At 45.6% G+C, this 11860-nt stretch overlaps 1 protein-coding gene across 1 annotated transcript in view; it reads left to right on the top strand.

The window, feature by feature from the left end:
* The window catches only part of DAZAP1 (DAZ associated protein 1), a 29652-nt gene extending 20334 nt beyond the window's left edge, over positions 1-9318 (top strand). The window contains exons 9-12 of the mRNA XM_035896565.1: positions 3117-3146; positions 3589-3729; positions 4614-4796; positions 8989-9318. Coding sequence (XP_035752458.1) covers positions 3117-3146; positions 3589-3729; positions 4614-4796; positions 8989-9161 — 527 coding nt within the window. The 3' untranslated portion in view covers positions 9162-9318. The remainder of the gene's footprint in view (positions 1-3116; positions 3147-3588; positions 3730-4613; positions 4797-8988) is intronic.
* The last annotated feature ends 2542 nt before the right edge of the window (positions 9319-11860 follow it).

Genomic DNA, 11860 nt, shown 5'->3' with positions numbered 1-11860 from the left:
CTTCCGATCTTATCGCTTTCTTTTTGATAATTAAAAAGGTATTGCTGAAATGAATCCATATGTTGTTGAAAGGGGGGAAAAAAAAAAATTAAAATTGCAAGAAGGACTCTGCTTTTGTAAGCAATAACTGAATTCCCTGAAGGCAAATGTGTTAAGACTCATTAATTTGAGTCCTTTGAAAAATTCCCTCGGTTCCTCTCTGGAAGGGCCCTCAGCTGACAGAGATTTGGTTACTGTCATGTCTAATGTCCTTGGGGCATCTGCGGGCGGGGGGGCGGGGGGCTTTGTCCTTGCCTTGTGCCTGTTTCCTGTTTGTTCTCTGACATGAATGGTTTTTAAGACATGGCAGGAAGAATTCTGAATACGTTATTTTCCATACTACTCAGGCCCATTGATGATTGAGATTTATTTTCTTTGTACTCTGGCACCCATTAAAATTAATCATAAAATAAAAAAAGACTTTAATTCAGCATGCATGAGTGCTGAGAGTGTTTCATTAAATCAGAAACTGGATTTTTTTTTTTTTGAGAGGTTTATATTGAATGTGCAGCTTATTTTAAGTAGGTCAAATGCACTTATGTGATGGCTTGGAACACTAGGACATTTTATCTTTGAATAAAATAAGTTAAGCACTGTGGCTTACTAATTTTAAGAACAGGAGGGCTTTTGTCACTGACTTAACACAGTATGAAGATTTGCTTCTTATTGACTCAACTGTCCATTTTTATTACTTGCATGTTTGTTTACTTTTTTGTTAGATGTAATGTAAGATTCTCTTATCACATCCATTCCCTCTGACATTGTTTGAGTTAATTGAGATTCTTTAAGCGTTAGCCTGGGGAAGGTAAGTCTTTATCTTCCATTAGACATTTAAATAAAATCTAAGTTTAAAAACAAACAAACAAAAAACCAACCAAACAAATGTGTGTTTCTCAGGTATGAGCAGAGCTGAAATTGTAGTTAGATGGGGTGGGTTTAAACTGTAACTTTCAAATGGACCCCAAACATGTTTGAATGGTTAAAGCATTAGTACCCTTTTTCAGAGCGTTCTCTTTACTCAAAGTTCTTGTTTTACTGAAAATGTCATCTTTGTAACTCCTGCCTTAAATGTTAAATTAGTATATAAATAATTTAAAAGATTATGCCTTTTTTTTTAAGTGAAGAGCCGTTGTAAGAGGGTACTGCTGTTTTAAGATTAAAGCCGATGAATACTGTGCTATGATGGAACACAAGTGATTTGTAGGATGTGTTTTACTTGAAATACCTCAACAGTAGGACTTCTAATGTCTTACCATCATATATATTGTACCTGAGAAACATTTTAAATTACTGGCCTTAAGTTTAATAATTAAGTATTTAGACATAAGTCATAAGATGCTAAGTGTAGTCTTAAGTGTAATTACGGGTGTGTGTGAAGGGAAGGGGGGTGTATTAACCTGCGCCATCTCTCCTAAATGGTGACTCTGTTTGTTTAGGTGGAGGTGAAACGCGCAGAACCTCGTGATAGCAAAAGCCAAACTCCAGGGCCACCTGGTGCCAGTCAGTGGGGAAGCAGGATCATGCCAAGCGCTGCCAATGGCTGGGCAGGTCAGCCCCCTCCGACCTGGCAACAAGGATATGGCCCTCAAGGTACTGCTTTAGTCCTCCCCGAGTCGCTGTCACAAGGCTTGCCCTTGCAGCCTACTGCTAATTTGGTCTGGCTGGCAAGTGACAGCATTCCCGAGTTTATCGATGCTGTGCTGGGTTATCGATAGCAGAACTAAAATCCCACACCTCAGTCCCTCCCAAGTCTGCTGAGATTGTTGCTTGGCTGCTTTTCCCAGAAAATTTTGTTTCATAGGGCAGAAGTCAGTGGGCTGTGCCGAGCCTGGCATGTGTCCCAGGCAGCGCTTCACCAGCTCGATTCGGTTTTGCCTCTCCCCAGATAGAATCGGCGTGGTTTTCCGTAACGCAGAGGAGGTGTTGAGACAGCTCAACAGCTCAGGTTGTGACTCCAGCTGTGGGATTGTGGCCTGCGTGAGACCTTAATGAAAAATTTTGTTGAAATATGGGTTTTCAAGGATGAGGCAGTTTCAAAGGAAGTTATAAGTAAAATTTGAAAGGGATGAGAGAAAAACAGATGGGCTTGTCTTTGGATTTTATTGCTTAATGTAGCCTGGAAAAATAACAAGCAGCTATGGGGCTAGCAGTGGTGCAGGGGAGCACTTACTGCATATAATTTTCTTGATTTAGCTTGAGCCCTTCAGGGCTGAAAGGAGCAGCCATGTGTTTTGGGTTTGATGGCTATAACCCCCACCAGATTTTGAAGACAGGATAAATATGCTGAGTTCATCCAAAGACAGTTTTGATAACTTATGGAGAAATGTGGTGGTATAATTGAGTTGCGTTTGACAGAACAGAACTTGCTTGCTCTGATATATGAGAAATTTTCACCTGGGGGGCTAAAGGGAGTGTCACTGCTTCATCTATTGCTACAATAGATGATACCTCAGTGGAGGGATTGCTTGTTTCCCCATGGTGCTTATTAACTTGAAAGCTGCAGCTGAGGCTTTGACATTCTGCACAGATGTGCTAATCTGCAACGGCGCAAATTGAGAAACTAGATTATTTTCAACGCGGTTATTTGTAGAGAAAATGAGATCTGATCTACTGGAAAGATTAATGTAAAACATAAATGCATTTATGTTTCAATCTTAATGCTGCAACGAGCGCGGAAGATGTTTTTATGGTTCAAAAACTTCAAAAATAACTAGGATAAACCTGGTGGTGTATTAAAAATGCTTTGGATGTGTAGTCTGCTGTGGCTCTCGTATTTTTGTTCTTTATGCTAGTGTAGTTCCTTGCACTTGGTACGCTCGCAGTTCTTGAACACTCCATCCGATTTGAGTTTGGGGACTCCTGTCTCTTCCATGCGTTACCTGCTGAATGATTCAGAGGCTTTTCAGAATTGCATATTCTGTTTCTTGGACCATAAAAATAGATCTTTAAGGGACACTGGGAGGATACCCAGTCTGTTCCAGAGCCCAGAGCAAGATCAACTCCCTTTTAAATCCTTCCTGTTTCATAGTACAGAGCTTCAGTGCATGTAGAAGTCACTTCTTTTTGTTCTGTTTTAGGGATGTGGGTGCCAGCTGGACAGGCAATTGGTAAGTACGTTATATGGGACCAATTTTAAAAGAAAAATTTTACTGAGCGAAGGTGCAGTTTCTTTAAGAATTCACAGTGATTTCTGGATTTCCATAGTATTTAACCTACATTTAAAAGCTTGATTGAATTTGTCCTGAAAGAACAAAGGAGAATATAGTGCGTTCTTAACAAATCAGTAATGGGAGCTGACATACGCCCCGCTGCTGCTGACCGCACTGATTTGTTACCAAGGAACTGTGTTCTAAACTGCAATTATGTACAGTAGGGATACTTGGAGGACAAATATTTCCCAAAGTAAGAATTGGATTTTCTCAAAGTGAGAATGTATAGACTGCATCTGAAATCTATCAAACAGCTTTACCCCATCCAGAGGATGCTGACTTAAGCAGCAGCTTTTCATTATTGAACTGCTTTAGTTCTTGACATCTCTTAATTTTCTAGGTGGATATGGACCACCTCCTCCAGGAAGAGGAGCTCCTCCACCACCGCCACCATTTACCTCATACATAGTCTCTACACCTCCTGGAGGATTCCCGCCTCCACAAGGATTCCCACAGGGCTATGGCACCCCTCCACCATTTAGTAAGTGACCTGCAGGAGGTTGGGTACAGTCCCTGACCAAATTCAGTTTTCAGCTTCTGCTCCTCTTTCTCTGGACTTGGATTTTTCTCCCCTACCTTTTGTCTGTCCATAGATGTTTTGCCCCGATTGTGTATTCTGAGCTGTAATTAATGATGTACTTATTTTTGTCAGTGAGTTGGGTTACTTTTTTCTTGGGTGCAGTAATCATTTATGTTCTCTAGTTTAAACCCGGGTTGCTAAACGAATTTAGATTTATTGTGTACCCCTATTATGACGTCTGAGAGAAAATTTAGAGATTACTGCCTGGTGACCTGGGCTAGACACAGGCTGGGATTTTCAGAGAAGCTTAAGGAATTAAGGTCACAACTGGTATTGGAAATGTAAATGGGATTTTAGCACATGCCCCCGCAGGTCACCTTTTGACAAGTCTAGTCACAAACCTGGCTTAAAAAAGAAGTTGGAAAATAGCACCCAGTTATCCGGAGTTCTGCTACAAAGAACCCGTTTGTTTGGGATTTTTTTTTTTTCTTCCTAAGATCTTGACTAATACGGTTTCCTCCTCACGTCTCTCACGTGCATGTGTGAGCGCACAGAGTTCGGTCCCTCGTTCTGCTTTATCGCTTTCTCATTGCTGATGTGGCTGCAGTCGTCTTTGGGGTGAGGTTTTTCACATGAGAAGGTGTGATTGCGGGGTCTTTTAGCCACACTGGTTGCCAGAGTGTAGGAGTGAATTACGGTATGGCCAGTTGTAGGTAATACTTTGATTTTAATAGACTTACAAGTATTTTTTTTTTAAAAACTATCGTACTCTGAAACCAAGCAGGGAGTCAGTGTGGTGTCTACACGTGTCTTTTCACATGTGTTGTCCTTTCCTCGTGTTTCAGGTTTTGGTTATGGTGCTCCACCTCCTCCACCTGACCAGTTTGCCCCACCTGGAGTACCCCCTCCACCTGCCACTCCAGGGGCAACACCACTAGCTTTTCCACCACCACCACCACCATCTCAGGCAACTCAGGACATGAGCAAACCCCCAACTGCTCAGCCAGAATTCCCTTATAGTCAGTTTGGTAAGTAACCGCATATAAAATAAACTCAGCTTGATCTTTCTCCCCTTCCTGCTTTCTTTTATACTTGGGTAGGAAGTCAGTGTTCAGAAACAGTTTGCTAACACTGAAGGCACTTCTCTCCAGGATGGGAATGCCAGCCATCAGCTCTCAACTGATCCTTAAATCATGCAGTATTCTAGCCAGAGGGTATTTTCTTAATCATCTCCAAAACATTGCCTGTATGCTGTGCGATAGTCTTCAGAGACTTGTGCACTGCTAGGGTAAGTTACTGATTTGCACTCTCCCTGAATCTGTAGTTACAACTTTTTTTTTTTCTCCAAGAGCTTCATGGAGCTCATAGTCGGCTTTTTTGTGTAGCTGACTTTGATCAGTTTGGAGAACAGACTTCAAGAGTAAGAATAGAATCGAGAGGCAAGCGGTACAGCGTGTAAGAACCCAAACTGCATGCCTTCACCTCCCCCTCGCCCCCCGTTCCTTTCCTGCCTATCTCAAGTTCTGTCAGAAGTGTGTAATGCTTAATTGCGCTGTATAGATAACTCTTTCAGACAGCCAATAGAAGACATTGATGTTACAGGTTTTAAGCCAGACAAACAGTACTACCAAAAAAAAAAAGTTAAAAATTGCTAGACGGGTGCTTGTGCTCCTGAGTAAAATCTCCGCTCCTCCCTGTGGAAGTGGAGAGGGAGTTCTCGTCTTGCTCTCCCCCTCAGCCCTGGTTTTGAGCAGTGCTCTCCAAGGAGCTGTTTGTGGCATACTGCTGCTTTTTTTTTTTTTTAAGGGATTGTAATTGGTTATTTTGTACTTCTGAAGTGAACTTTTTGCATGCGGTAGGCCCATGGATTAAGACTGTTCCCCACTCGTTCTCCATGTATGTTAGTGCCTGCCTGCTTCATTTAAAGTGCCTGCAGAGACTGTTATGAAACGAATGCTTCGTAAAGTTATTTAAACAGATACTGTTTGAAGTTCCAAAAATGTAAAACAGACTCTGAAGGAAGATTAGCCTTTCAGATGTGTTTATAAAGCAAGAATATGTTCTCATGTTGAGGAATTTGAAATGTTTTTAAATTTGTTTGTTATAAACACAGTTGCTTTCATAGATAGCTTTGCCCTTGTGACTCAAGAGGAAGTTTTTCTTGTCTTGCCAGAACTTGTCTCTTTGCAGACTCTTTTTGAAGGGGGGTGGACCCTACTAAGTAAAGTATCGATCCATGCACAATCATTTATGTCCCGTGGGGAGCCAATATTTGGGATGTGTTGGGAGTTTAGGAAGAACCTTTTTTCCCAACACTGTGAAAAACTGGGGAGGGGTGGATTCCAGTATTTGGTGTGTATGGTACCACTTGCCTCTTGTATTTTCTTGGAGGCTTCTGCCAGTGAAATATTTCAGGTGTTCTTAGTGTCTTAAGGGGAGGGAGGGAGGAAGAGGTGTGTAATACTGCATTTTGAGGAAGAACGCTAGGGAGGGAGGGAGTTTAAACCACAACTGCAGTTAGAGTGCTTTTCTAGCCTGGGAGCTGTTACGAGTGCAAGCGCTAAGAGGGATAGAGGTATTTAATGTGCTGCGGTACCATGGAATCATCCACCTGTTCATAAAGCTGTGTGTAAAATCTTGTAAACTTTTGTAAAGAGCTTCAGCACTTCATGTGATCGCAAATTAGTTAGCAGCATTGTTGTATAATAGGCAGTCTAGCTGATCTGCATGTATTTACATAAATGCATAAAGCTTATGGGCTTTAAAGAGGCACTGAGTTATCTAATCGTTGTGGCATTTTAAGATTTGTCCTGGCTTGACAGCATCTTAAATGCTGCTATGTTTACGGCTAGGATGAATGTAAGCACGAGTAAATTAAACACTAACATGGGTGTGTCTCCCTCACCCTGAAAAATTATCTCTGTACAGGGCTGTCTTGGGGTTCGTCACCCTGGTCTCCTCATTTCTTACTAGGGCTGGGTACCTATTCTCAAGACCCTTCAGGCTACGCGCCAATACTTTGTTTACACTCTTATGGTCAGGCTGAGCAGTGAGAAGCCTAGGTAGGTGGTGCCTATTTACAACCAATGCTCTTGATATCTCTGCCTTGGGGAAATTAACCTGTGTTTCTTGCAGGGTCTCTTTTAAGAGGGTGGGGGGGAACAATGCGGCTCAACTGTTTATTGTTGTGAGTAAGGGCGATGCAGTTCTTTACTCTCATTAGCGGCTGAAGTGAAAAAAAAAAAAACAACTCGCAACGACTGAAGTACGAATGACGCTGCTGTTGGCTTCCCACACTGCTGCATTGGCGAGGCTTTATCCTGGGTAATCAAACGGAGCTCAGGTTCTTAAGCCAGGAAAACCGTAACGCTCGGCCCAGCTCCCCTAGAGAGAGCGCTTGGATGTCTGGCTGTTCAGGTTTATGCTGTAGGTGTCCTTTGTGATAAACAAATGGAGAGCTGTGGTTTCCACCGCTTAATGCTGTAACACTGCAGTGTTCAGTCAGAATAACTTCATTTTTTTTTTTTCTTTTTTCCCCCCACTCTGAGCCTCACCCCTTGGCAAACAATTAAATTGTACTTTTGGTTGCCTGCTTATCTCGGTCTGAAAAAAATGACTGGATTAGCATTTTTGAGCTCATAGAAGCCTGTGATAGATGTGTTTTAAGGCTCATTAGCAGTAGCAAGTCCTGAGAGTCAGGCAGAGCTTGAAATTGAAATACTGAAGACATGCTAAGAGACGTTTTGGATTAAGAGAGTTAAACCTGCTTTAAGCCTGCACAGAGAGAAGCAGAACTGCAGAAATGTACTTAGCAATTAGGCTTCTTAATACCGTCTTTCATGGCAGAGGCTTGCGCTGATGCTGCTGTTACAATTAAGAGTCGTATTTAATTACAGGAACTTTTATTAAATTTCTCAATTTCTCAACGTTCTTAATTTACATCTAGTTGTCTTTCACGTTGGCAGCAAGAAGTCCAGCGAGTCTTTCATCTCCACCCTTGCTCTCTATGCCCAAATTCCGCTTGCTCTAAACCCATTCTGAATCTGGTCTTTGGCACGGATCATGTTGCAGAGCGGTGGTCGCAGCCTCCCGGGGTAGGCAGAAGGACAGTGGGGTAGGGAGGAGGGGTGTTCAGTTCCTCAGGTGGAGGAAGAACAAGGTAACTGTTAACTTGCAGCGTGCATGAGTGTAAGCTTTGGTTGGGACGCAGCACCCCTTCAGGCTTAAAACTGACCGAGCTGCAGTTGGTGGTGAGGGGGCGTGGGAGAAGGGGGTTACAGCTGCTTCCAGGCTGCTGCTTCCCTTCAGCTGGGGTTAGAACTGCTCACCACCGTCCACAGTAGCGGTAGGGGGTCAGGTTTTGACATGGAGCTTTATTTTTTGGACTTGCAACAAAAACACTCCAGCCTGCCCGTGCTTTGGGGAGGGATGTTGGTTCTTTATGAGAGCAGCTTTGGACCAAGGCTTCCATGATAAAGTTTATAATGGCTGCAGTGGTCGCAACCTTTTGGATTCTGCTTTGCCAACTTTGCCCCCTCAGGTTTCAATTTACATTTTTTTTAATTGAGTATTCCTTGAAAGAGAGGCCGATTAGTTAATTAAAGGATATGTTCAAGCAGCAGCACTCTGGGTTTTTTGAAAGGGAATTTAAGATTGTCTTCTCCAGTGGGTCTTTTCAGCGAAGGAAGCTTTTGGCCATCCAGGGGAGCTGACTCCACCAAGCCAGAGTCAAATAACTCTGCGCAGCCCGTCGGAGGTGCTGTAGTTTCTAAGAGCTGTGAGATGTCAGGGAAAACTTCCTTGCTACATCTTCATCTCTGCCAAACCTGACAGTACTAGCTTTTAGCCAATAAACAGCCCAAAACAAAACAAAAATGTATTCAGGATGAGCTGGCAGCAAACCCGCAAGCCAATTCCACTTCTGAACACCCGTACTAGGTACAGGTGAAGGACAGCCTGGGTGGGATTACCTTGAGTGGAAATGCCCTTTCTGCACACCTATTCGGTTCTGCTTTTTGCCCGTTTCTTCTGTGGGAGAAGGTAGATAACTGCGAGGCCAAAAGCAGCTGCTTTTTATCTTAATGCGTTAGACCGAGGCGCTTGTTCCCGAGGCTGTGCGCGGGGGGGAGGGAGCAGCACCAGGCTTTGAATTTGCGCCTCTGCCGTGCGTGTGGAGGGCACCAGAAGCTGACTCGGCTGCCTTCTTCCCCTTCTCCCCAGGGTATGGACAAGACTTGAGCGGTTTTGGACAAGGCTTCTCTGATCCCAGCCAGCAACCCCCTCCCTACGGAGGCCCCTCGGTGCAACCATCAAGTGGCCCACCTGCAGGAGGAAGTGGGTTTGGACGAGGACAGAACCATAACGTGCAAGGATTTCACCCCTACAGGCGCTAGCGTGGGCTGGCAATCAGGGAATTCTGTCCACACAGGGATGTCTGGTACCAGCTGAACCCAGGAATCCCAGACTTCTGAACTTGTGACAATCACATACTTGATGGAAGAAAAACCTAACAACATTTTTTTTTTTTGGGGGGGTGGGGGTGGGGGAAGATGGCTTCTGAAGGCAGAGCTGTGGGTGTTTGGACTGCAGTTTTTAAATATTTTCCTTTCTCTAACCCATCAGCACAAATAAAGAAAATGTCACTGGTTCAAACTACAGGGTTTTAAAAATGTCTTCAGCTTTAATTCAAAACTTCAGGTTTCTTTTTTTTGAAATTATTTTTCCTGAGCCTTTGTTTTACCGTATATTGTAAACTTTTATGTTTAAAAGAAAAAAATATATACATTTACAGATTGTGAAATTTTTAAGAGAAATTTTCTACTATGTATGCTGGCTTATTTTTTAATTTAAAACAGGGTTTCCGTTAGCACTGTTGGAAGTGAGGGTAAGCTGCAACCCCCTTACTCCTGATGTTAGCGGTGGGGCGGATGGTTCAGAAACTCTGGGAGTTAAAAGAAATCTACTGAGTGTATTTTGCTGTTGTTACCTGGCAGTATGGAGCTGGTAACAAGGCAGGTGCAGACTTGTTGACGCACAGAGTCACTTACAGAGCGCAGCCTTGGGTCTGTGCTTCAAATGCTTTCAAATCCTCTGTGGATTTCGTTAGGGGTTAACGGAGGCCTTGTTAAGATGTAGATTTCCCTCAGGCAAAAGGTTTAGGTGCGTTTTGCACTGACCAGTGATTACCCCTGGTTTGAATAAAGAGAAGTACATTTGGATTAGAAACACAAGCCTGTCTCCATTTTTTTTTTTTGTTTTGTTTTTGCTTTTGACAAAAAGGGATTCTTGTGAATTTGTGTGTTCATGAGAAATCAATTGGCAGCCTTGAAAATCACGGCTTAAGGTCAGTAATACAGGCTTACGCTGTGCCTCCGTGGGCTGTTGCACTATTAGCAGTGGAACTAAGTCAGCAATTCCCGGGAGAGCTGGCCGTGCCGGTGGAGGGCCCGGGGCAGCACCACGGGCTGGCTCGGTGCGGCTGAAGAGCCGTCGTGGCTGTTGCTGGCTCTGGACAGGCTTGGATTTGATGTGGGCTGGCGCATGGAGTCTCCTAACCCCGCTGGCGCGCCTGTCGCCGGAGCTGCAGGCAGCTCTGCCTCCGTCGGGCCCTTCGCCTGTTGCTAGTGGTGACGAAGCTGCTCTTGGTCCGACCTTGAGGCTTCAAGGCACTGTGAAAAATGCGACCTTCAGGCTACGAGGAGTGCGTGTAGGCATCTCCCGGGTTTGTGCCCCTCCTCTCTCTCCCCTGCTTCTGGAGTTCAGAGGTAATCTCGCCGGTGACACCATCTGCTAGCGCTTGCTTGGGGGTCACCTTCCCCATTTCTGTCCCGATGCCATAAGCGTGCTCTCGCCACCTCGGAGCCATGACCCGAGTACTGCGTACCTCCTCTTCGGGAGGGGTTTTCTCTGTATCTGCCAAGAGCAGCATAAACCCGTGGATTTACGAGCAATCTTCCTGCGTAGATCGGTGACCGGAACCACTTGACCTGGGTCTTCTAGAATCCTGATTCAGCATTTGTCTCGTTTAAATGCGGGATTAAGCCTATGGGAAATGAACCGTCCTACTGCGACGCGTGAGCCCAGCGGGGTGAAATGGGCCCTTGGCTCAGAGGCGCCGTGTGCCCTCCGTCCTGTAGACGTGAGGTCCGCTGGGTCAACACCGAATCTTACCCAGGGGCCTTCTCCTGGGGGCTGCGCGCTGCTGGGAGCGCGTCTCTCCTCGTGGTCCTCTCGGCTCTCGTTAATCGCTGTTCATGGGGATTAACTCTTCAGGAGCGCGCTGACGCAGGATGAAAAGACTCCGCAGGAGCAGACGTGGCGTTGCTCAGCATGACGTGAAATTCGGGATGTGTTGGGATGTATCCGTGGCGCTGGAGGTCAGGGGTTGCTCTCGGAAGGACTTTGATGGGTTCAGAGGGTTTTTTTCATGGTTGCATGTTTGGATCGAACGAGTTCCCCTCGCCAGGAATCCTCTTGGCTCTGCTGCTCCTTCATGTTCTGTTTCCACAGGTGCCACTTCGTGCTCTGCCTTCGATGTGCGACCGCTTGGATTTCCTCGGCAAGGTCTGGTTCGTAATTTACTGCTATGTGAAATGCATCCTGGACAGCGGTGTAACGCCAACCCGGGGCACTTCGACCGCACGCAGGAGGGAAGGAGACCTGAAGGCGCTGCTCCTCTGCCGCCTTTCAAGCTCTTCTTGGATAAAAGGGTTTGGAAACCGATAACCTCCCGCGCAGAACCAGCTCTTCCAGGTTAGCGCAGGGCATCACCTCCACCTGAAACTCGCCTCTGCTCTGGGCCAAACCGCGTCGCCCCGTCTGCCCCGCTCAGCTGCATCCTCGGAACGGGACGGAGCCGGCGCCTTGTGCAACAGCCCCGGGGTGGCTTTGTCACCCGTTCTGCCCCCGGCCAGGCCTGCGGTGGCTGCCCTCGCTTCACACCTCCCCTGCGCTGGCAAAGCTGCCCGGCTCCCAGGGGAGCAGGAAGGCCTATGGGGGGGACGATGAAGGCCCAGTGCTGGAAGATGAAGGCGGCTGCCTTCCCCTAAGACAAGCAGGTGACGGCGGTGGCGAGGTCCCGGTGTGGCTGCAG

The sequence above is a fragment of the Egretta garzetta genome, unplaced genomic scaffold, assembly GCF_000687185.1.
Source record: "Egretta garzetta isolate BGI_Z169 unplaced genomic scaffold, ASM68718v1 scaffold936, whole genome shotgun sequence".
Classification (NCBI taxonomy): Eukaryota; Metazoa; Chordata; class Aves; order Pelecaniformes; family Ardeidae; genus Egretta; species Egretta garzetta.
This window is presented reverse-complemented; position numbering and strand designations above follow the sequence as displayed.